At 32.5% G+C, this 26,792-nt stretch overlaps 2 protein-coding genes across 2 annotated transcripts; both read right to left on the reverse strand.

Annotated features, from left to right (window-relative positions):
- Nucleotides 1-722: 722 nt before the first annotated feature.
- Nucleotides 723-4,965, reverse strand: LOC142632187 (autophagy-related protein 16). Its single transcript, XM_075806601.1, has 5 exons — nucleotides 4,842-4,965; nucleotides 4,496-4,622; nucleotides 3,703-3,884; nucleotides 3,410-3,605; nucleotides 723-1,961 (listed from the first exon to the last, which is right to left on the reverse strand). Coding segments are annotated over exons 1-5 (1,530 nt in total). The 5' UTR covers nucleotides 4,844-4,965; the 3' UTR covers nucleotides 723-938.
- A 2,499-nt stretch (nucleotides 4,966-7,464) lies between these two features.
- Nucleotides 7,465-10,956, reverse strand: LOC142630757 (F-box/LRR-repeat protein At3g58900-like). The gene is made up of 4 exons (XM_075804798.1): nucleotides 10,813-10,956; nucleotides 9,229-10,168; nucleotides 8,999-9,067; nucleotides 7,465-7,907 (listed from the first exon to the last, which is right to left on the reverse strand). Exons 2-4 carry the CDS (start codon nucleotides 10,162-10,164, stop codon nucleotides 7,599-7,601), a joined length of 1,314 nt encoding a protein of 437 aa, XP_075660913.1. The 5' UTR covers nucleotides 10,165-10,168; nucleotides 10,813-10,956; the 3' UTR covers nucleotides 7,465-7,598.
- Nucleotides 10,957-26,792: the final 15,836 nt, after the last annotated feature.

Below are 26,792 nucleotides of genomic sequence, written 5' to 3' on the forward strand. Positions count from 1 at the left end.
ATGATGTGGCTCAACAGGAGTATAGAAATATTAAATGCAATGTTTTGACTTTTATATATTATATAGATATAGATAGTGAAAATTGCATTAGCCTATTTTCAATTACTACATTTACCTCCCATCTACTTTGGAATAAGTCATTCATCTCCCCTAAAATGCAAACTGTATATTCTGAACTCTCCTGATTGATTTAGAAAGGCTTGAAAAATGAAATCTTGAATTTCTTATGTTACTCTCCATTCAAATTATCATCCACACCCCTCATTCTTAGTTCCTCCAAATTAGGGAAGTTTAAAGTAGTAGGGGTTCCCATTTTTATTAATTTATTATCAATTATCAATTTTACCCTTATGAGTTATGATGTTAATTTATATCCATTCCTTTATATGGCATAAAAGAAGGATATAACAATCAATTTGAATGGCGTCTTATCATTTCTCCTCCCCTCCTTCCTTCCTTCTTTCCCGTCATATTCTCTACTCCTCTCCCTCCAAACTTCCAAACTCACTCTAAATGGCAGTTAAGCTGGGAGCCCAGGACCTGGTGGGGTTTTGGTATCATCATTCTCACCTGCCGCAAGGAGGTCAGTATGTATATTGTGCAGTATATCTTGGGAATTACCGAATGATCTAAATATCTTCTCTAACCATGCTTACCCACTATGGTTTCAACTTTCCAGTGATACATAAGGAGTACAAGACAGCGAGAATTTGAGGTGGAAGTTTCTAAATCCGTGATTATGTATTAGCCAATCTTTTTTTCTTTTTTTTTGTAGGGAGGGGTAATCACAATGTACAATTCTTTAAAATTCAATATCTACACCAATCCCACACCTAATTTTAACTAATATACAGTATATGAAAATGTAGATAAGAGATCTGAACATCATGAAACTGACCAGACTCCGTGTTACTAATTAAATATTGACACTGTACCCATCATGTCCAGGTACATATAATTCCATTCCTGTCTGCCGAGGCTAAAGGTTTCCCCAGCCCACTCCAAGAACAACACAGCACCGGAGAAGTGTGTTCCCTCAGAGTGCTCACTATATCAGCTTTAGATATAGACCAAATGGAGATAGAACCATCAGCGGATCCAGCAGCAACATAGTTGTCATCTGGACTGATACAGGACCGGCTCCAATTAGATGCCACTCTATTTCCAGATGCTCTAAGCGTGCCACACACTTCCAGAGATCGCATATCAAACAAATTATGCATGTTGTCCCTTCCACTAGTCAATACTACATTTCCGTTCCGAGAGAGAGATATAGATGTTATAGCAAGTGAATGTGCAGCAACTTCACTAAGTAGCTTTCCTGTCTGAATATCCCATAATCGAAGATTCCCATCAACGTGACCAGAACAAATGGTTTGTCCATCCATGCTGAAGCAAAGAGCATTGCAATTGCTGTGACAAATGATTGTGTTAATGCAGTAACCTTTATTCAAGTCCCAAACTTTTATGGTTCGATCATAAGCTGCACTCAAAACATGACGACTCGAAACTTTGCTTACATCTACAGCACAAACTTTATCAGCATGGCCAGTGAGAGTATGGCGGACCCGACCTGAGCTGACATCCCATACATACAAGTTGTTCGAACTGCTTGCTGCTATGACAGATCTATTATCATGGGTAATGGTAAGATCAAGAACAGAGCCAAGGCAACCATAGAGAGTATGGCTTAGTGATCCTGTGTTTGTATCCCACATCTTGATCGTCCTGTCCTGCCCTCCACTGACCAACTTGCCAGAATTGTACTCAAACAATATGGAAGCACAGCCACCTTCATGGGCATTGATCCTGTGCTTGCATATAGAGGGAATGGTTGACTCCATAAAAAATTCAGCACCATCTTCATTTCGGCGGACCACACCATCTACTTGTTGTTGAGCAAGTTTTTCTAAACCACTAGCCTTGAGCCGATCAACCATTTCTTCATATATTGCATTTGCCTAGTAGATCATAGAAAACTAAGGTTATTCAGATATACACTATGTATAACAGGATTGCAATAAATAAACCGAGACTCATTTACAATCAAGGGAAACAGATCAAAACCTTCCCCTGATTAATCTGTGTCTATATATTATATGTCAAATCAGAAGCTAACAAAGAATTGCTCCAATATGTGGTATTTATAAAATGAGTTCATCCATGATATATAATATGTGGTTTTTAAAGGGCAAGCCTCATGTAAAGTGTAACAAAATATATACAACTGAACCCACAAAGAAGATAACAGGAGCCCAAGAAATAGGTAAACCAAAACTTAGTGATACACAGAAAACAAGTAACAAGAAAAGAAAATCTCCCCTTGTCCAAAACTGAAAGGAAGTACATAAAATTTCCCAATTCCCACTAAACCTCTTGCAGTCTTGCATGTATATATATCATTCTTTTGGTCTTTAATTGGTAAGTTACACACACACTTGGTGGGTTTTGAACCTGCAATTTCACCCTCCACCTTGCTCCTACAAGGAAAGGAGGTGCCATTTAACCCAAAGTTCATTGGCTTTTCATATATATTCTTTTCTGGGAAAAAGGTTATGCCTTGTAGATCATTTGGCACCCACAAAATGATATGATTATGTTCCTCTAAAAAACATGACAAGAGAAAGGCAATTACATCTTCATTGTGAAGCTTGAGAAATATCCACAATTATCTTTAACACATGACAAGAGACAGGCAATCTTACACCTCAATAAAATAACTTTTGGTATTTTTTATTTTTTATAATTTGATTGTCACAATAAGTGGAGGAGGGGTTGAACCCTGATTCTCCTCAAAAAGGAGAACAGTAATTTTCAGTGAGCTACAAAGCTCTTGGCAACATTTAATACATCTTATATTAAGGTTTCAATTATCTTACCCACAAATTGAATGCACTAAACATTCAACATACATGTTTTTGCATAGTTCCCCCAAAGCACTATATTCTGGTTTGTGCAGGAGCTGTTCTTCCTGCAGTTAGGTTTTTCTAAATCATCCATAAGAAAGAGGGCCCCTATATGTAACTTGAACAAATCTCATTTTAGTAGGGGGTATTAGTGATTCCTAGACACTCACAAGCTATGACAGAAATGTACAAGCAAACACATTAGTATTTTTTGATTGGTAAACACAAAGGTATTCATATAAATAAATTATATAACATTCCAACTAACAACAGTTTGATGGAGTTTCCTACAAGTAGTGGCATAACTCACACACACAAATATATAAATAAATAAATAAAAACACTTCCCGCAGGCAATCCTTCTAAATCCCAATCAATCTTCTGTTGGAGTGTTATTCTTAATACTAGAGGATTCCAAAAAAACTGGGAAAAAAACTTTTGACACTATATTCTTATACCCAATTACATGCTTTGATTCAAATTATGCAAAAAATATGAAGTACCTCATTGAGTCGTTCTGCATCCTGCATCTTCTGCAGCATCCAGCGATCAACTAACATCTTATTTTCAGCCTCAGCATTCTTAGCTTTATTGGTCATCTCTTCCAGTTCTGTTTTAAGTTGATGGTTCTCACTCACAAGCAATTCTAAAGCTTTAATTTTTTCTTCTAGGTCTGCCTGTAATTGAGAGCATTCGTCCCTGCAGCAAATACCTGAGTTGGAGTCATCCATTCCCACAAAAGCCTGAAAATTTCAAACTATCTGTCTAGTGGGTTAAAACATGTGCAAAAGGTAACCTTGTTTGGGTCAACTCTGTCTGCAGATTAGTGATTCCTTCTTCTTTCTCTTGAAGCAATGCTTTTAAAGCTCTGGACTCAGCAACCTCCACCACAAGTTGCTCAGACAATCGAGATTGAGCTTTGTAACATTGCTGAAGTTCCAACTCCAAATTTTCTGATTTCTCTTTCCATTCTGAACCCTTAACAAATACGCACCAAGGATCTCACTCACAACATTCAAAATTACGAAAACAATATAAAGTTGCAATGTAAAGTTGCATAGAAATCAAGAACCCAGAAAAATAATAGCAAGTATTCATTTCTAGCAGCACCAAATTCCTCCATGAAGGGTTACCACACCCAATCCCAAAATGGTCACTTATTATCAGGTATAAACTACATCTAGTCCAGGTCATAGTGCCTATGGAGGCAAGCAATTCACAAACTTATTTCTTCATCGGAAAACAACTTCTATGCTTACTAACTTATGCACCATCATCAAAGTAACATTGCAGGTTGCAACGACCCAAAACATTAGGACTGTAAATAAAAGTAATTCGATCAATTTATTAGAGTCCCTTGGACTCGCCAGACCAGCTGCCGGGTAGTCCAGGGGCAATCACCCTTGACGAGCTAAGCAGTTTATATCACCTAAGATCATTTAACATTGCGTTTCACAAATGAAATATCCTATCTTTCCCTAATCAGCAATTCAACAAACACTTGGAGTGCATTTTTCAACAATTTGAAAGTTCACAAGCTCACAAAACCAAAACCCAAAAAATCACCAATTTTGCAAGAGATGGAATACCTGAGAGGCGATCGGCCCTGAAATCGCGATGAAAGCCGGAGCATGAGCACCTTCTTCGAGCAAATGCCGCTTCCGCAGAGCCTTCAATGCGTGCTTTATCGCTTCCCTCGCTATCACCTCCTGTGACCTGTGGAAAAAATATTCATCTCCATCATCATCAAATTCAAAAAAAAAATCACACACAGAGAGCTCTATCATCAACGTATCCTCTGGTTTAATTGGTGAACTCTTTTTGTTTTTTTCTTGTATTCCTTCAATTTTCTCAGCAACCAAACAGAATATCAACACACAAAAATTAAATAAATAAAAAAAAAGCGTGTGAGAATTGAGTAATTTTAATACTTACATATTGATCGAATTAGATTGTGTATGAGAAATTGATGGAATTAGGGTTTGCGAAAGGGAGAGAAGCCCTGTTCTTAATCATTATTGTGTACATAAGGGGACAAGCCCATGTCAGCACTCAGCATCATGGAGTAGAAAGAGATTTATATCAATAAAATGAATTTTTTATTCTTTTATTTTTTTATTTTCTGACGAATAATATTTTTTGATCTTGTTTATCAATAATAAATATTAAATTATGAGCTTCATACACATTTTCAATAATTAATTATTTAATTGAATTTTATGTATAAAAATTTGGTGTCATATTTATGAATCATAATTAGTAAAATTTGAATGGATGAACTTAGTACTTTTTTCTTTTCTTTTTTTTCCAGAATCAATCAACCTAGTACTTGAATGAGTTGAATCGATGTTGTTTAATTTGACCACTTATGTAATTGAGTTAGTAAAACACTAAAACCCGGAGAGTGTTTTTTGCAACCGGGGTCATGTCATTTTCCCTCACAAGTTTCGTAATTTTGAACAAAATTATCCTCATAAGCCCATTACATTATTATTATTATTTTAAGAATGAGGAGTATAATGAGATTGATGTTGTACTTTTCAATCAAGATAGAGTTTTATTTTTTACTTTCTTGAGGATAAGATAGAGTTTCAAGTCTCAACTCAAATTGTAATTCATGAAATTAAAGCAGCTAGTAAGACATTTAATATGCATAGAATATGACTTTCGAATATGAGATATGATTTTGTTTATAAAATTTTAAGATATGTAATAAGATTTTATTTAGCATAGATTTTTATTTTTGCTAAATATAGTTATTATTTAGCGAATATTTGGCTGCAATTATATAGCATCCTTTATTTTATATTTTCTAGTGTTTATTAAGAAATAAGAAAAGCATACAAAATATGGTTATTAAATTTAGATTATACCTTAATAATTTAGTTTAGGAGTTGGGTCATTGAGATACTAGTTCAACCAAAATATTATTGGTCAGGAGGGGTCCACATGCACATGGAGGGAGTTAATTGGATTAGTGAGCCAATGGACTTCTAACGGGTGGAATATCCATTCTGCTTGGACATCATTTTTTATATTTTCTAGTGTTTATTGAGAAATAAGAAAAGCATACATAACATGGTTATTAAATCTAGATTATACCTTAATAGTTTGGTTTAGGAGTTGGGTCATTGGGATATTGGTTCAACCCGTATATTATTGACCAGGAGGGGTCCACATACACATGGAGGGAGTTATTTGGATTAGTGAGCCAACGGATTTCTGGCGAGTGGAATATTCCTTCTGGTTGGATATCATCTTTTGAATTAAGCTTGACAAGCATGGATCTACAGTGATTTAGTGTCAAAATCTTGGATGAACTGTGGTAATATATTGTTTCCAATTTCCATTATGAACATTATTTTTTAGGATTTCAAACCAAAATTTTTCAAAATATTTATTATTATTAGGGAAAAGGAGCTTGTAAAATCCTGGTTCAAAATAAAAGCATAGGTAATCTAGTGAATTGATACTTGAAAAGTTTTGGCTGTTTAATTTGATCACTTATGCAATTGAACCAATAAAACAAAAAATCCCAATGAGTTTTTTGGCAACCTAGGCATTTCGTTTTCACCCACAACACATTGTATGCGTATCCCAATGACCCAACTCCTAAGATAGGCCCCCCAAAGGAAGGTTTTTCACTCCGTCCCTGCAACTAGGAGTGGATCCTTTAGACTTTGGTCCAAATAGGTTGCACTAAAAAACTCATATTACTTTTTGAGTCTTAAAGCTCATCTTTTGTTGCAGGGAGTGCTAATCAGAGAGAGTTGACTAGGATGAGAGTAAGATGACTTGTCTAATCAATGCATGTAAATATATTTTTGGTTCTCTAGTTCTCATTGTGCGGTTGAATATTTGCTATTATGAAGTTGGTGTTAAACTTTATGATTCAGTTCTTGCACATTGTATTGTGAAACAATTCTGTAGCTAGCTAGTGTTTTACTGTGTATGTGTAGAAGTTGTGCTGCACCTTCTTTTTTTTTTTTTTGGTTTCATGGAATTTTCCTTCCTCATAAACAGAAAGCATATTGGCATTCATTCAAGTATTGTGAAATCTGTTGTACCTCTAGACTTATTGATAACTTATAAGTCATACGCTCGACTTCAAGACATCATTTATAAACTACTTCATTTGCTTCATCCAACTTATACTTACTGCCATTTAATCTGAACCTACACTTAAGGCTTTGTTGTAGGATCTTAAATAAATGTACAAAAATTTCTAGTCTATAATCACATCTTGGATATATGAGAAACATTCCCTGGCATTTGGCTTTTTTTTTTACTAATTCTTTAATATCAATTTGCTTTGCATATCTATAATCTCATCACATTCACAGATGTGCAAAATAACACATACCACCAAAACCAAAATGCACAGAATGACATGCACTACCAATACATTGATGTGCTTAACCTTGCCAAGTTGAACATAAACTCATTTTTCCCTAAGCTCACTTAATGTGTGTTTGACAAAAATTAAAATACCACCTTATTTTAATATTCAGCTTATTTTTTCTACTATTTATGGGTCTTACTACATTTTTTGGTACTATTCATGAGTTCCACTGTACTATTTTAGCTAACTTTTACCTTTATTTACAGTACTTTCAGCAAAAAGTTTCAGTTTCAGCAAAATAAACGGATCCTAAACATACCCTTAGTCACTAAAGAGGTTATTTTAGAAAACTATGACAATATTACCAATTCCACACCTAGAGGTAATCTTGTTTCTAGTTGCCTCGCACAAGCAATAGCTGCTAAATTCTTCTCATGATCCCTAGAATCAGGTAGCATTTCCTCCACTTCCGGACTTCGTGTATCAATAATAATCTTCTCCAACGACACAACATTGTTGATTATGTACATGGCAAGCTCCATGTCGATTGCACAACCAACAAAACCAATCAATTCAAACACCTTGAGGCATTGGTGTGGATATTCAGCCCTCGTCACCGTTCTGTTTCCTTCCGCAGGTACATCCTCAAGCCCTATCAACTGTCACAAGGAAGAAGTAAATGTGTTATGCTAGTCAAAAGAAGTAGATAATCTCCTATGTCAATTGAGACCGCTTTAGGTTCAAAGGCTTGTAATCGGCTTATTTCAAAATGAAATTTAGAATATCATTACAATAGCAGGAAAATATAAGCATACTAAGACAAACAGTTTAATCTTACATCTGGAAAGACAAGTGCTGAGATCTATTCTTATGAACAAAAGTAGTTTTTTCTAATCTAGGGGCATCTAGTATTATACCATATTCAACCAAACAACATTTTCAACCAAAAAAAAAAACTAATAACAATTAGCACTTGAAATAAGCTTATCATGTTTATCCTTTACACTGAATTCTATCCACTAAAGAATGGACTCATTTTGTTGGCAGCAAACACTCAAAAAATTATAATTCTTGAGATAGAGAGAATGATCCACACTTAGCAAGTGCACTATGGACTAATTTAATTCACAGACATCACAACACAAAAAGGGGGGAACACCCACACACATATATATAGGGTTAGCCAAATCACACATTGACCACAGACTAACTCTTTGGTAATGTTACACGAGCCAAATTTCATGTTAAGTAAATGTGATTTATTATCTAATCCATAAACACATGCTATGTGTATAATTGTAAGAACATAAAACATAAAAGTTGAACATTCTTTTGTATAATATAGTGATTGAACTCTAATAACTTTGATATTTGCAAACATGGAGGATATAATCAAGGAATCTAACGGTGGATTAGCCAAAAAAATTCATCCAATAAAAAGTTATTCAGTGATTGAACACAATAAAAACTGCCTGGTGAGGGCTGTACAAGGGAACAAAAAAGGAGTTTGAAAACAGAGTTTAGGAATAACTTTTGTTGTACATTTTTCAGAATATTAGACACAACAATAAAGAATCACGTGGGAATTATAGGCAGTTGATAACAAAGCAAACGTGGTTATATAATGCACATGCATAATACAAACTGTAGTCAATGTTAATGCTAAGGCTAAGTGAAAATGTGCATTATAAAATGTTTCAACAATAAATCCCACAACTTTAAAATTAACGTCTGAAGTAATCATCTTTACCTTGATTATAAATTTGTGCAATACAGGGGAGGCATTCAGCAAGGAAGAGCAAAAATGGAGGCTGTCAACCTGAATTGCATAGAAAAACAATTTCCATTGCTTGAGATTTCTTAACTCGGAAATTTGGGGAGGTGAATAAATTTCTGAACATGTGAACCACATAAAGAACCTTAAGATTAGGGGGGAAACACAATGGGATTAGCAAACATGAAAGTGTTTTTATCACTTACCATAGCAGGTAATTCTAGAACAAGTGTCTCTAGTAGAGAGAAATAACATGAATTCAGGATAATATTGTCTAGCATGTCAGAATACTGAAATGACAAAGATATCTCCAGAAGATTATTTATAACTGTCTCCAATTGAGGGAAATAATGTGAAGGCAGGATACGATTGTCAACTAGAATGTCAGAATATTGCAATGACAGAGACATCTCAACAAGATTAGGAAGATCCCCTAGAAGCATCCTTGTTACCCTCCCACAATATTTGAATGACACAAGATTTATAGCAGAAATTTCGACAATTCTAAGAAAGCTGCAGCATGATATCATTAAATGCTTTAACTTGAGCAAAGGGAAAGAAGGCTTAAACTCCACCAGAGATTGTGAGCCTTCCACACGTAACACTTCGATAGATGGACAATTAGATAAAACACAGTCAAGAACTTCTGCGGTCACTTCCACATTGCTCAAACAGAGGTCTGTTAGGAAATCCCCACATAATAGATTTGAAGAGCTTTCTTGAAGAAATTTCATAGTAAGAGTATAACGAAAGTCTGACATAATAGGTTTGAACTCCAACAAAAGCCTTTTAACTTTCTTTCTCAATGAAAAGCTTATCCAATTGTCAATTTCAGACTTGTATTTCATTCCATTCACATCAAAACAAACTCTAAACTCATCTATAGTATGACCTTGATGCAATTTCAATACGCGGTTAACCATTTTAACAAACCTACGCTTTTTAAATTTTAAAGACGTTGTAACCAATCCCTCCCCATCAAAGTCCAAGCTACCAGTCGTAAATGTCCACAGATATCTCCACCTTTTAGATAAAACACTTGTCCTCCCTGCTTCTTTCAATGTCAACACTGACAGAATTGGGACAAGAATATCATCTGGCAATTCACTTAACCAATCCATGTCGAAATTGTTCGTTTTCATCACACTGAAGATTTCAGACCATGAAAATATAAAAATATGTTAGCATCTCAAACAAATATCTCAAAGAGATAAACATTACACAATGAGTTTAACTATCAACTATGAGACTATGAAGAAGCTTGTAAAAATAGCAGAGAGTACTGCTGGAGCTTGCTTCTATTTTATATATATATTTTTAATTCAAAAATGAGTTTGAATTGCTTAGATTAGATTTTCATATACATGACTGTTTCTGAAACTAACAAAAACCATTACCTAAAAACTCCAATACCCATTTTTATTTTTTCTATTGCAAAATGACAACCAAACAATTCTGTCCATTCTAACAAAATTATCAAAGGGTACTAGACAAATACAAATTTGAAACCATGTGGGACCTGACATTTAACATAAACTCAATTAGTCAACTATATAGCAAAACATGTAACAAACTCAACTCTCTGAGGCATTTTGTCAAACATGTAGCAGATAAAGACTGATATTTTTTACCCAGAAAAAGAAAAACCCAAAATTTGGACAACATAAAAGGATTAGAGACCAGAAAAGAAAAACCCATTTTCATTAAATGAATGAAAACACAAAAATCATAACAAATCCAGCCATGGCAATTATGAAAAATAAAAAAAGAGAGAGACCAAAGAAACTCACAGTCGCCGTCGCCGTCGCCTTGGACCTGATCTGGTGGAGGTGGAGCCGTCGACGGTGGAGCTGAAAGCTGGGTTTTGATTTGGATTGTAGCTGTCTGGGTATTGATGTTATTTCGGAATGGCTTTTGGGTTCTGGTGAAACGGCATCGTTGCATATCTTTGTTTAGACTTTTGTGTATTGATTTCAGACCAAAACGGCGTCGTTCAGTGGGCCTGTCTTTTGGAATTCTACCTTATGTAAAACGGTGTCGTATTAGGTTGGTTGCAAAGGGTTATGAGTCAAAAACTAGCATGTCATTTTAAAGCCACTTGTGAGTCCCTGATGAAGGGTCGGTTTGGATACCGCTTATTTTGCTGAAATTAAAAATTTATTACCGAAAGTATTATGGATAAAGGTAAAAGTTAGTTGAAATAGTACAGTGAGATCCATGAATAGTACCAAAAAGTGAAGAGGAGTCATGAATAGTAATAAAAATAAACTGAATAATGAAATAATTTTCATTTTCATTGGTATCCAAACGGAGGCTAAGTGTAAATTTCAATTTTTTTTTTGTAAAATTCAAGGAATTGTGAATTTCGGGGTTTATTTTGCAATTTACCTATTTCTCTTTTTCTTTTTCTTTTTTTTTTTCTGATTTTTAATTTTATCTAAATTGGGATCATAAACTTAGTAAGAGCATATAAAAACCATAAAATTACTCGAAGAGTGAAAAACCCTAGGAAACACAGACCCTTCATTTCCATGTCAAACACTTGACACTCTTAGAATACTTTTACATGCATGTCCCGACTGTGTCATTTAAAAAATATATATATTCTAAAACACTACCAGGACATGAAAATAAGAGAAATTAAATATCATTCTACAAAACAAATAGAGCATTCATGCTCAAAATAGTAATAGTGCATTTGAAAATTAATAAATATTTTTATTTTAGATTTGTATTCTAATTTCTTAGCATCATTTAATAGCATTAATTTTCTTTATAATCTATTACTGACATGTAACCCATACAAACCACAAACGCATGAATACATTTAAAATTAAACACAATTTTTATTTTAAAAATGTAAATAATTAGTCAACTTTTTTTAATTTAAAAAAAAAAACATATAACACATGTATACATTATTAAAGGCCACAACTCTCCAACTTCAAGGGCACGATTATGAAATAGAACTAAACCTTGTTGAAAAAGCAAGGGAATCAATAAAATTGGAAAGTGCTGTTAAAAAAATAAAAAAGTAAAAGAAATAAAATAAGAAAGAAAAGAGAAGAGAAGAGGTTGTCGTCAACTATAACCTTTTTCGATTATTTTTTCTTTGTCTATATTGTTATATTATACAGAACTCACACGAACAGGATACTCACAGAACCCATGATCCCTAACCCAATCCCTTCTAATTTCTTAGGACACTTTAAAAAAACAAATTATTGTAATTGACACCAAGTTGGCCCTTGGCCCAACGTCTCCGCCATTCTTCTTAAAATAATTTAATTCTATAATATATATATATATATATATATATATATATAATTTATCTTCAAAAAAATTTAATTAGTTCAAGAGGGCTTTAAAATGGGAAGTTATTCTATAACGTATGACTACTCCAAATGAAAACTTTTTAACACAGAAAACGTTTAAAAAAATTTTGGGTAAATTATAAATTATACTTCTAAAGTGCTCCCAAATTTTACGTAGTAAAATCTAAACGACCATAAAATTTAGGGTGTAAAATTCAAACACCTCTATACTTTAGGGAGTAAAATTCAAATTCTGAAACTTTAGGATATAAAATCTAAACACCTTAAATATTAGGAGTGTAATTTTCAATTTACCCAAAAAATTTCTAAGAATTTTTCATTTTTTGGTATTTAAACTTTTAAAGTGGGAAAAATCCTTTAGAATTTGTTTTTTTCTTAATCAACAAAAAAGTTAAGGGCAGAACAAAAAATAACATACTTAACCAAGATTACTATTTTATGTCTATTTTAAATTGGTTTCTTACTTTATTTATGTGTGCACATGCGCTTAAAAAAAGCATAAATATTTTTTTTTTTTATCATTTTCTTCTAAGCTGTGTCAAATGATTGTAAGAATTCAAATATCAACAAATATTTTTGTATTGTCTTTTATTAATGTGTGAGCAATTTTTGTACTCTAGGGAAACTTATTACGTACTCCCTGGAAACTTATACTGTCCCACATCGAAAAGAATTTCCCCCACTTTCTGCCTTATAAGCGTGAGCTGAAGGAAGTAGTGTACCATCAGTTATTAATAATTGATGGTACACTCCTCACCATGGCACAAGCTTATAAGTGAGAAAGTGGGGAGGAGGGGGGGAGCAACTGATGAGGTGGTACCCAGTTTTCCTTCCCTCACTTTCTGCCTTATAAGCGTGAGCTGAAGGAAGTAGTGTACCATCAGTTATTAACACAATTAATATATTGCTAACATTAAATAGATAGGAAGTTTATTTTTCATAGTATATATAGTTTTCGGTATTACCACATTTTTCATTTTTGAATCCCAAATTTATTTGGTTCATGCCTTGGCGGCTTTGCCTCTAAAAGTCAAAACTAAATTTATGGTTCCATCCCGAATAATAAAAACACAAAAAATGAGGAAATCAAGGGGATGAAATCATGAAACCACATTAAAATATGTGGAATGAAATAGAGGGAAAAAATAGATGTACCTTCTTTTTTCACCGTTGAAAAATATGCCATTTACTACCATAAAAAAAAATCAACTTTTTGCAAGGGAAATGATTAATGGGGAGCTGAGCAATCAAAAAAGTGGGAAGAATTCCAGAGAGTACGAAGAGCTACTCTATTGCAATAATTTACCCAAAAATTCAAATTTTTGGGTAAATTATTTAACAAGCCAAGTATGTTAAATTATGATGGAACCCATGTTATTACTTGCACGTTAATCAAGGTTTTCAGATCCAGACCGTTCATTGAACCGTAAAAGGGAGAGGTTCAAGGTTTTTGAGATCAAACTAGGGTCGAACCGTGATGACGTCATAATTAATTTAATAACTAATTAAAGCCTAAATATAGATATTAAATTTATAAAACTAGCAAAATTGACTAATATATCTATATATGTTGGGAAAATTTAATAATTTTCAAGCATATATTTAATAATTAAATAAGAAAGTTAATAAAATAAAATAATAACCATGAAAACATTAAAATTTATGATTAATTTTTGAAGTAAAGTTGAATATCTTTGAAGGATTTTAATTATAATTTTATTTTATTCCTTGTAAAAGATGGATAATTTAATTAAGTAGAATAAAATTGTGTTAAGTTGTTTTTATTAAAAAAAAAATTGCTAAGGGGTTGGACCGTAGGGGTTCACGGAATTGTCACATATGCCCGGTTCTCTATGCTTAATTTGGTTCTCAATTTTCACGGTCCGACATCCTGGTCCGGTCCGAGTTTGAAAACCTTGACAATAATACGTTAAGATATTTCAAAACCTAACAATGACTTTTTACCCATTAAAAAAAAAGATTTTTTTAATTTTTGAAAACCTTAAAGACATATAAACCTAGAAAATTAGGAGAATCTTATTGATGCAAATCTAAGTTTAAAACACAGTTTTATGCAACTTTTCATATAACATAAATGTCTCATTCGATTGAAATTTTTACAAATTAAGTGAGAAATGAAGAGTGTTTTGAGACAAGATTTCTTTCAAGACAATAACAAATGATCTGATCATATTGAGAATTACAAAAATAGAGATACTTTTGCAAATTGCTATTAGTATAACTCATCTAAATCAATGATAGATTTGCTATTAGTATAGCTCAGGTTCAAATTACCTTTGTTTTTATATAAAAAGTTTTAAATAATAAATAAAATAAAATTACGTATGTAAATAAATAAAATCTATTTACCAAAAAGTCAAAAGTTTGAGCCACGTTTTAGAGAGTTTCAATGTTAACGAGTTAGTGAGAAAATAATTCCATTGGCGTTGTAGAGACCATATAGCAGAGAGCTATAGGTTGATACGCATATTAGAGATCATGTGGCAGAGAGCTATAGGTTGATACATGAATATGTGGATCAATCCCAAAAAAAAAAAACCCTATTCCCAAAACATTCACAGATAAATTCTAAAAAAAAAAAAAAAAAAATCTTTATTCCTAAAATGTCACACGGATCGTAGTATAGTAAATAATCCAACGGACACGTATCAAGGTAAATAATCCAACCTATATGGTTCGATCAACAAGAGGTAACATTGGCCACTTATGTGGTGAAGAATGGACTGGGCGCGACAGTTGTGATGAAGAAGTCCAAAGCAAAGATTAGAGGTTGGATGGAAAAGAGGAGGGCTCACAGAGGGAATACTTCTTAGCAGAGGAGGGGCTTAATTAGCTGGGGGCAAGTATGTGCTTGTTTTCCATTTCACTCTATCAGTCGCTAAATGTGACGGGGACGATGGTGCCTATTGGTGACATGGATGACTTCCTCTCCTTGGAGGTCATTCATGCCATCTTTCCTTTGACAAAGAGTGTTGTTCTTCTATGCAAGTCTGATAATCTACTAGGGAGAATCAAGGAAAGAGCTACTATGCTTCGTCTTTAGATCAACTTTTCTAAGGACAAGTTCAAGGGAAATTGATTTGTTGTGAGTATTCTAGTCAGTTCTACTATGACTTTTGTAATAGGAGAGAAAAGGGGAAATTGATTTTCTTTGGGTTTTCTAATTAGTTCTATTATGACTTTGTAATAGGAGAGAAAAGGGAAATTGATTTTTTGTTGGTTTAATAGTTAAATCTACTATGATTTTTGTAATTCCTATGCTTAGAGGGTTGTTCTAAGCAATTCTATAATTGATTTGGTTGAAACCAATAGAGGATATAATGTTTCAAACCCAAAATAATCCAACAGTTTTTTCAGAATTTGTCGCCACCCAAAAAATTTTAAATTGCTTTAAATTCCCTTCTCTTACAAACTCAACTCAGGCTCATTCTCTCTCTTCATTCAATTCCCTCTGAAATTAATAATTTCCAAAGCTAAAAAAAAACATACCCACATTCACTCATGGTGATTCTCGAGGCTAACGAGCTTTACAAATTGGTGAAAAATTATGCTATCAATATATCTGGATTTCTCCTTCCAAACCAAGAGTCCGTGAGGAAGCAGCTGAAGAGAATTTGGGATGAGTTTTATCACAAAATCTCCAAATGTGATTTTTTTTTTCTTTTTTTTTTCTTTCCTATAATTTTAGTTTCTATGATAATTAGTTGTCTTTGGATTGCTATTAATTTAGTCTCTTTGGAATGTTGTGTTTATTTTCAATGTGTGGGATCGAAACACTGCATATATGGTTTGATTGATAGGAGGTGACGTTGGCCACTTATTACTGCAATAGAGGGTATGAAGAGCTCATGATTTGGATCAAGCTCCTGTGACACAACTTCATTGACTAGAATAGAGCCAAGAAGAAATTGGCGGAATTGAAGCTGAATTTACTTGCTGGATTGAACGTGTCGAAGAAATTGGTGGTGAAAAATGAACTAGACGTGATAGTTGTGATGAAGAAGTGTAGGGCAAAGAATAGAGGTTGGATGGAGAAGAGGAGGGCTCCTCTATACAACATGGAGATGGAATACTTCTTGGCCGAGGAGGGGCTTAATTGACAGGTCGCAGGTATGTGCTTGTTTGCCATTTCACTCTATCAGTCGCTAAACGTGACGGGGACGGTGGTGCCTATTGGTGACATGGATGACTTCCCTTCTTAGAGGTCATTCATGCCATATTACCTTTGTTAGAGGGTGGTGTTGTGCAAGATTGATAATCTACTGGGAAGAATCAAGGAAAGAGCTACTCTGATTCGTCTTTAGATCAACTCTCCTAAAGGCAAGTATAGGGGATATAGATTTGTTTTGGGTTTTCTAGTTAGTTCTACTATGACTTTGTAATAGGAGAGAAAAAGGGGAAATTGATTTTCTGTGGGTTTTCTAGTTAGTTGACTTAGTTCTACTATGAATTTGTAATAGGAGAAAAAAAGGGAAATCAATTTTTTGTGGGTCTACTAGTCAAATCTACGATGACTTTTGTAATTCCAATACTTAGAAGACTGTTCTAAGCAATTCTATATATTTGGTTGAAATGAATAGAGGATAAAATGTTTCAAACCCCAAATATGTGTTCAAATTTCATTAAGTTGGATCATATCTACTATCTTGTATAAAAAAAAAAATTGTATTTTAGGAATTTTTTGGTATTTAAACCTTAAAGCAGTAAAAAACCTTTGGAATTTATTTTTTTTCTTAATCAGCAAAAAATAACATACTATAAGCAAGATTGCTATTTCATTTATATTTTAAATTGGTTTCTTACTTTATTTTCGTGTGTGTGCACGTGCTTTTTAAGCACATATATTTTTTGATTTATCAGTTATTTCTAAATTATGTCACATGATGATTTATATACTATGAAAAATATTTTTTTTTCATTTTTTTAAAGGTTCAAATTCTCCATATCTATTGTAACTTGTAAGTATTGAGTTTATATAAAAAAGGTGTTAGCTTCAATAAATAGTAATATGATTCCTGTAACGTGTAACTATTAAATTATATATATATATATATAAATATAAAAGTTATTAGATAAAATAAAATAGTTATATAATTATATAAATACATATATAGGTCACTATAACAAAAAATATTTATTATAACGAAAATAATTATTGCAATATTATTAGATTTATTGCAATAATTTTTGCGAAGTGTTATAATAAAATTTGAGGTAATAGATTTGTGCTATAGAAAATTTTACTACAATAAACTTTAAATATCAATGACAATTTTGATATAATATTATATTTTTTCTTGAAATAAAAAATTTACTACTTTGAATATCCTGTAGCAATACACTATAATTTCATTAATTTTATTGCAATAGACTGCAAATAATTAACAAAAATAATTTGAGGTAAGTTATTGCAACAATATCTTCATTTTAATAGATAATTGTTTCATCTTTTTCATTACAATAGATTGTAAAATAATTGATACTAGATTGTTCTAATAATATTTTCGTTGCAGTTTCATGTTTGTCATTGCAATTAATTGTAAAATAAATAATATTTAGTAATTACAATAATATATTTGTTGCAATAAGTTATTACTTTGAAATTTCCATTGTAATAGATTGCAAAATAATTAGTATCAAGTTATTACAACGATTCTTCAATTTACTATTCTTTTTATATTCCTCTCTCTCCCTCAGACTCTCTCACACTTCATCTCTCTCTTCATTTGCTTCCCAAATTTCACAAAGTTAAAGAAATAAATAAATAAAAAAAACCATACCCACTCTCATCCCCGTAACTCATCAATCTCTTTGCAATGTCGATTTTTGAGGACAACACAATTTATGACATGGTGAAAGGTCGTGCAACCTTGATTTATAAAGCTCTTCCCGCTGCAGGTTTGGTGCGGAAGCAACTTAAGACAATTAGGGATGAGTTCCATAAGAGGATCTCTGAGAGTGAGTGAGTTTCGTGAATTGAGTTAGTTGTTCTTAATTCCAATTTGATTTGAATTTAGTTACTAAATTTGTTCTATATTGATTTTTGAATTCAATTGAATAGATTGTTCTATAAATTGAATTTTGATATTGTTATTGGTTGTGTTCAAGCTACAGAATTGGACATTTTCCAATTTGGTTTGATAGATGGTATATAATGCCTAGTTTTTGTGTCCCTGTATTCCAAGTTTATTGGGATTTGAATGACCAATTATGTTCTTAGTAAATATGGGATTGAATTGCCTAGTATTTTTGGCCATTTTTGTATTCAAGTTTGGATTTGAATGACCAATTGATGTTCCTAGTAAATATGGCATTTAAATGTATCTTCACTTTCTATCTTGAATTATAACGCATATATGTAATGAGAATCTTATTAGGTTTATTTGGGAAAAAAAGGTTTGCATAGATGATAGAACCACTCAACTAATAATATTTCAAAGAATACAATCTAAGTTCATATTATATTATGTAACTAACTATGTTCACTAAGACAAATACCTTGTTTGGCACCTCATGCTTACAACGTATATGCTTTAAGAGTATAGTTAGCACTTTTTTTTTTAATAAGTAAAAAAGCAAACAATTAAAGATTTTTTGTAACACACGAAAAGAAAATACAGCTTAACTTTTACATTCACTCTAAGCTGCATGAGATACACCTATACATTCAATCACTCCATTCATTGACAAATAACTTCATTCTTGCAAAGTTGAAGCTTTCTGAAAAGCTACCAAATCTGTGTCTCAAATCTTTAAAGAATATTATTGAATGTGGTTAAGTGAGAAAATGGTACTATTTTCCAAAGTTTACTAGAGAATTGGACCTATACTTTAAGAATTTGCTTTGGTTGGCTTTGGTGCGTGACTATAATATATAGAGACATTTGGGCATGACTAGTGGGCAATGGTAATTTTGTAGGTGGGACTAAAGAGATGTTTGAAATTTTCTTCCCCAGTAGTTCCCCTTAATACTAGTTATTCCTATACTAGAGAGGGTGAAACATATTCCTATACTAACTATTCCTATACCATTAAAGAACATAAAAGGATTTAAAAAAAAAAAAAAAGAGATCGTGAAGCGTGGATAATGCACAAGAATACGGAGAAAAAAAAGAAGAAGATAAAAACTACGATGCTTTCTACTCAGATTAGGTCAAGTTGAAAGATTTTTTCAATCTAATATATTATGGCCGGGTTGAAAAAAACCCAACCTATTAAAGGGGCCTAATCCAACTCATGTGGATTGGATTGGACATTTGAGCATTAGAACAATAGATTTATAAGATTACTAACACAATCAATAACATATTTATAATATTATTTGTATTGGTTTGATGCACTAATCAAACCTAAGCATTGCACAAAATCAATTCAAACTATTTTATTAATTATTCCAAAAAAACATAGAGTAATAATAATAAAAATTTATGAAATGACGTAGTATTAATTGAATTTCGTGCAAAAACACTACCTCACACATGCTCGCATCCTCTACCTTGCCTCTAGGGTGAGTTTGGTTGGGCTTTTTGAAAAAGTGCATAATGAAAAAGTTGAGTTTTTAAGAAGTGTATAATGAAAAAGTAATTTTTCAAAAAGCTGAGTGTTTGGTAAAAACTGTTAAAAAGTGTTTTTTGAAAAAGCTGAGTGTTTGGCTAGCACTTATAAAAGTGGCAGTTTGAGGGGTAAATTACTAAAAAGGACAATGTCTATATAAGGAAGTTTATTTCATACTTAAATTAATATTGTGAAATTATTTTTTCTCACCAATATTAGCTAATAATAACCTGCCACTTAAGATTTATTGTGAAAGTATTGTGAAAATATTGTGAAAATATTGTGATAATTGATACTGATTTTAATTTGAACGTATTATTACAATTCTTTTTTTCTCTTTCTAAAAAAATTTTTTTTTCTCACCAATATTAGCTAATAATAACTTACCACTTAAGATTTATTGTGAAAATATTGTGATAAAAAATTGATACTAATTTTAATTTGAGCATACTATTAAAATTATTTTTTTCTCTTTCTATAAAAATTATTTTTTTCTCACCAATATTAGCTAATAATAACTTACCACTTAAGATTTATTGTGAAAATATTGTGATAAAAATTGATACTAATTTTAATTTGAACGTACTATTAAAATTATTTTTTTCTCTCCTATATTAAAATTTATTGTGAAAATATTGTAATAGCATTTTCTTCTTCTTCTTCTTTTCATTTTTCTTTCTCTCTTTTTTTCTCCTCCACACATGTACTGCACCACATCTTTTTTCCTTTTTTTTTTTCTTTTTTTTTTCCCACTCTTTTTTTCTCCTCCACCCACGTATTACACTTTTCCTTTTTTCCTTCTTTCCTCTCTTCTTCCTAGCCATTTCCTCCAGCCACTTCGTCCTTACTCAAGACATTCCACAGAGCTCTCCTCTTCCTTCTTTCTTTCTTTTTTTTTTTTTTTTTTTTTTTCTCTGCAAGAACTTATTTGTCCACAGAGCTACCGCAAGAAACCCTTGTGTGGGATGGCCAATTACTCATCCGTTGTCAAGAAATCATCCGTCCACAGAACTCCATTTGAAAGATTTTGGTATATTCTGATGTTTTTTTATTTTGCATTTTGAGGAATCCTAATTTGCAAGGGATTGATTTTTTTTTTTTTCCTTAGCTGATTTGGGAATTTGTTATAAATTTTTGTGTGTTTGGATTTGGATAGTTGTTATTATTATTATTTTCCTTAGCTGAGAGGCGTTAGTGATTTGGTAATTTTCGGTATCTTTGAGAATTATTCCTAGAAAAAAATTTCTCAGGTCAGGGCTTGAGCATTAGCGTGAGAACTGATGATTTTTCATGGGTAATTTGGTAATTTTTGGAAGAACCCAACGGATAGCTTCAGAACGCGCATGAACTTTTTGGTTATGGACCTCCAGAGCTCCATAATTGACTTGCGCGTTTTTTCACAAATACAAAATGCAACTTTTTTCAAAAAGTTGCGTTTTGTGCTTAACCAAACACACATAAAGAGCTGGCTTTTTTAAAAAGTGACTTTTTGAGCTCAAAACGTTGAAACAAACGGGCACTAAAACTCTCTCATATTCCCCAAAACCCAATTTAGGAATTCACATGGGTCACCGTTGCTCTTTTACACACAATTTTGGGAATTCATGAGGATTACTGACGTCGCTTAACAGATGTCACTCTTTGGGTCCTTTGGATCAATCCAACGCTTATGCTTTATTTCAATTCCCGCTTCCCAAAACTGTTTCTCAATTTTTTTTTATATGCCTCTGTAACACTCATACTCTCTCTATTTTCACTCAATTCCCTCATTTCCTAAAGCAAAAACTGTACCCACTCTCATAGTCTCATCCTCGTAACTTGTTAATCTCTCTCTCTAATGGATATTTCTGAGGACAACCCTCTTTATGAGATGGTAAAAAGCCATGCAACCATGATCTCTACACTTATTCTTACACCGAAGCAACTTGAGGAAGTGTGAGACAAAGCCTATAAGAGAATCTCCGAGGGAGTTTTCGATTGAATTTTGTTTTTGTATTATTGATTTTGAATTGGAGTTGAATTAGTTTGTCTCTATCTAATGAATTCAAATTGATTGTATGTTTAGGTTATGACATCAGACCATTCCCGATTTGGTTCGATCAACAAGAAGCAATACTGGGGAGATATGAGAAGGAGAGGAAGACCAAAGAGCTGAGCATGTGGATTGGATTTCTACAAAAAAAAAAAAAAAAGATTGATAGAGAGAGTGCTTTCAAGGAGCTCGTCAAAGCAAAACTCAGTTTGGGTCTAGGTCTTAAAGTTTCTAAGAGATTGTTGATCAAGAAGGTGAAAAGGATCAAGCACGTGGTGAAGAAGGGATGGATGAAGAACCTGGGTTTTCTTGAGAGAAGGAGGACTCTGCTTTTTACTGTGAAAAAATGTTATTTGTTGGTTGATGAAGATGTTACATACCAAGTTGCTAGTATTTGTGTTTATGTACATTTTCTCTAAAATTCTCTGTGCCCTATTCCAATCCAGCAATTGGATGATTTTGTTGTTCTGGAAATCATCCACATTGTGTCTTCGTTTATAGAGGGAGTGCAGATCCTCTACAATTCTGAAAACCTATTGACTTCAATTCAAGAGTGTGCCAGAATTATTCGGCTTCCTATTACCACTGATTCGCAATTTCATGGGCGCAATGGAGTGAGTTTCTTGTTCTTCTTGTTATTTCATTTTGTTATTAGTAAATGCTTTATGTTTGTGGCAAATGTTTTAGACTTCTATTTAGGGTAATTGAGGTTTAGAGAAATGCTACCTATAATCTGTTTGCCTGATACATCTTTGATTTTTTGTACTTTTTAGGGTGTTGGAGTTTTAGGGGAGGAGATGAAGTGAGAAGCAGTTGGATGGAAGAACTATGAAGAGTAGTAATATATTTTTTTCATGCTTTATGGTTTAGGAATTTCTTCTTGAAAAAGCTGTTGAATATTTACATCAAGATTTACCTCCAAAGTATTTAACTTAGTTTTAGACATATAGTAGTGTAGAAGTATAGTTGTAAATTTCTTTTTTGAGAAGCAAGTATTGTTGTAATTTTTTTTTTTTTGAGAATAAAGTATAATTGTAAATGATATTTTTTTTTCCACTACTCTACTTAGTATTTAACTTAGTGTTAAATGTTTAGTAGTATAGTTGTGTAGTTGTAAATGCTTATGCCTTTTGTATTTTTCTTTTATTTAATTAACTTTTGTTATTTAATAAATTGTGGCATGGCCACTAATGATATGAACCTTTGGACCTTTTCTTTTACTTTAGTTTTGTTTTGTGCTAATTAGACTTAGCGTTAGTAACTTAGTCCTAGTATTTAACTCTACTACTTAGTATTTAACTTGGTGTTGGCATTTAGTCGTGTAGACATGTAGTTGTAAATGATTTTGCCTTTTGTATTTTTTTTTTCCTCTACTACTTAGTATTTAATTTAGTGTTAGACGTTTAGTAGTGTAGACGTGTAGTTGTTAATGCTTTTGTCTTTTGAATTTTTTTTTTGCCTTTTAATTAACTTTTTTTTAAAAATAAATGGGGGCATGGCCACTGTCACTAGTGGCTATTAAATGGCTAAATAGTGTTAATGCAATGCTTTGGAATAAAAGGGTAAAAAGTCCGATGCTTTCTAGACTGAATAAGTTGGAATACAAGGACACAAAAATTAGTATCAAATCCAAGTAAACTTGGAATACAAGGACACAAAAAACTAGGCATTATATAATATCTAAGCAAATTGCTACTGTATTAATCTCCAACTTCAGCATCCTTTCTTTGAAACTTCAAATATCTCTTGATCATCTTCTTCAACCTCTGTTCTTACTTCTTAACCTAGAGAGATAAACAAAAAAATTCAATTAAAATAAGTAGGCAATCATATTACACAACCACAAAAACTTACCTGACTGCGCCCACCATGTTTGGATTGGGCAGTGAAAGGGAGAACAATATTAACAGAACATTTCTTGATGAGAGTGAGCAAGGCATCAGAATTGCAGAAGATGTGCACAACCTCAGTAAATGGACGGACAGAATGGATGATTTCCAAAGCAATGAAATCATCGATGTGCTGAATTGGCACTTTCCATAGTGAATCGCAGAGTAGATCAACATATAGACAAATATTAGCCACCAACAATGGACAGTGCCAATTCAACACATGGATGATTTCATTGCTTTGGAAATCATCCATGTTTTTCGTCCATTTACTGAGGCTGTGCACATCTTCTGCAATTCTGATGCCTTACTCACTCTCATTAAGAAACATGTTGTTGATATTGTTCTCCCTTTCACCACTGATTTCGAACATGGTGGGTACAGTTAGGTAAATTGTTGTGGTTGCGTAATCAGATTGCCTGCTTATTTTAATTGAATTTTTTTGTCTATCTCTCTCTAGATTAAGAAGTAAGAGCAAAGGTTGAATAAAAGAATAAATAGATATTTGAAGTTTCAAGTAAAGGATGCTGAAGTTGGAGATTAGTACAATAGCAATTTACTTGGATATTATATAATGCCTAGTTTTTTGTTTCCCTGTATTCCAAGTTTACTTGGATTTGAACGACCAATTATGTTCTTAGTAAATATGGGATTAAATTGCCTAGTATTTTTGGCCATTTCTGTATTCAAATTTGGATTTGAATAACCAATTGATATTCCTAGTAGATATGGGATTTAAATGTCTCTTCTCTTTCTATCTTGAATTATAATGCATATATGCAATGAGAATCTCATTGGGTTTGTTTGGGAAAAAATGTTTGCACAAATGATAGAACCATTCAACTAATAATATTCCAAAGAATATAATGAGTTTTTTTTTTTTTTTTTTTCCAGAAGCAATACAAGTTGAATTCATATTATATTATGTAACTATCTTCACTAAGGCGAATACCTTGTTTGGCAACTCATGTCATTGTTCATGGTTCAAACTTCAAACTGCAAAATGGATAGTGTAATAATAGGATCCTATTATTACACTATCCAAAAAAAAAGTTCTATAGTTGCGTTTCTAAAACGTGGCTATAGGTAAAAAAAACGTGGCTATAGAACGATTTGGTCTATAGTCGCCTTTTTTTAGGCCACGTTTTTATCTATGGCCTAAAATGCGTGACTATAGGCTTGAGGGGTCTATAACCACATTTTTTCAAACGCGGCTATAGCCATGACCAATGGCCACGTTTTTATAAACGTGGCTATAGGAAATACTCTAGCCACGGTTTGAAAACCGCGGCTATAGGGGCAATCTATAGCTGCTTTTAAAACGTGGCTATAGTATTTTTTTTTTTAAAATAGACAAAATTAAGGTATAGTTATTTCTAATACATATTAGAAATAACTATACATTAATTTTGTCTTTTTTAAAAAAGAAAAAAAAACTACAGTATTCCCAAATTACTGTGATGTATTTAGAATATTCTAAATACATCACAGTAATTTTCATTTTTCAAAATTTTTTATTTATCATTTAATATCAGCTAGTAGATTCAACATTAAACCATCAAATTACGTAATTGCATGAATATCCAATTGACTATCCAGAATAATATATATTTCATTCTCAAAAAAAAGAATAATATATATTTAGTAAAAAAAAATTAAAATTAAAAATTTTCCCCAAATTTACGTTTCTTTTCCGTTTAAGAGTTTCTTAAGGAACAACCCTTCAAGTCATGTGAAGATAAAACCAAAAGGAAAAAGTCCAAACGTACACATCAAAATCACATAAAAATATAATAATAATAATAATAACAAAATAATTAATAATAAAATTCCCAACAATTTTTCAGTAAAATTTTTTTCCAGCCAAAGTCTCCAAAACCGTATTAGAACATGCTTCAAAAACAAGATAATTTGCTAATCCCACGTCAAACAAAGTCAACATCTCATATATTACGTCTATGATCATGTTATTCAATCAAATTTCTATATTTCTATAAAATAAAAAAGTCAAATATTCACAATTAAAGAAAAAGAAAAAGAAAACAAAAAACTCATCGTATTGGCCTTGAAAACTCTGATAGCTTCAACCCAATGGATGAAAATCATACCGGACCAGAATATGATTTTCAGATCAAAAAGAAAGAAAAATTTTCAGATCCAATATCTCTCTCCCCTCTTTTAGTAACACATTAACTTACAGTCTCTCACTATACTGTTGTCGCTGCCAGAAAATCACCGCCATGTTGCTGGGGTCCCATTTCACTGATCTCCTTCTCCTCCCACTTCTTCATCTTCTACGTAAAATTACCCAGAACCTCTTTCTTGGCTTTTGTTTTGTTTTAGTTTGGCTTTTCAATTTCTCTTATTTTGTCCTTTTTATTTATGTGCTTGACAGCTTTACCCAACTTCAGCCCCTTTATTATTAATTTATTCGAATAAAATAATTTTATATATTTTTTTATTGTTTTACGTGTCTAACATACAATACGTTTGAATTCAAGTTTGAATACATCTCCCTTTATTATTAATTTATTTGAATAAAATAATTTTTTATTTTTTATTGTTTTACGTGTCAACATCCAATACTGGATGTTAAGTTTGAATTCATCTTCACGTGACTAATGTGCATGTATTTGGCTGAACCTATAGTCACGTTTATGAACGTAGCTATAGACTTAACCTATAGCCGCGTGTTAAAAATGCGGCTATAGGTTAGCTATAGCCGCATTTTTTGAACGCAGCTATAGATCCTCATTTAAAAAATATATATATTTGGTTGGACCTATAGCCACATTTATGAACGTGGCTGAAACCGCTTATAAACGTGGTTGTAGACTTAACCTATAGCCGCGATTTAAAAACGCAGCTATAGGTTAAGTCTATAGCCACATTTTGTAAAAACGCGGCTTTAGGTTAGCTATAGCCACGCTTTTTGTAAA

The sequence above is a fragment of the Castanea sativa genome, chromosome 4 (assembly GCF_040712315.1).
Source record: "Castanea sativa cultivar Marrone di Chiusa Pesio chromosome 4, ASM4071231v1".
Lineage (NCBI taxonomy): Eukaryota > Viridiplantae > Streptophyta > Magnoliopsida > Fagales > Fagaceae > Castanea > Castanea sativa.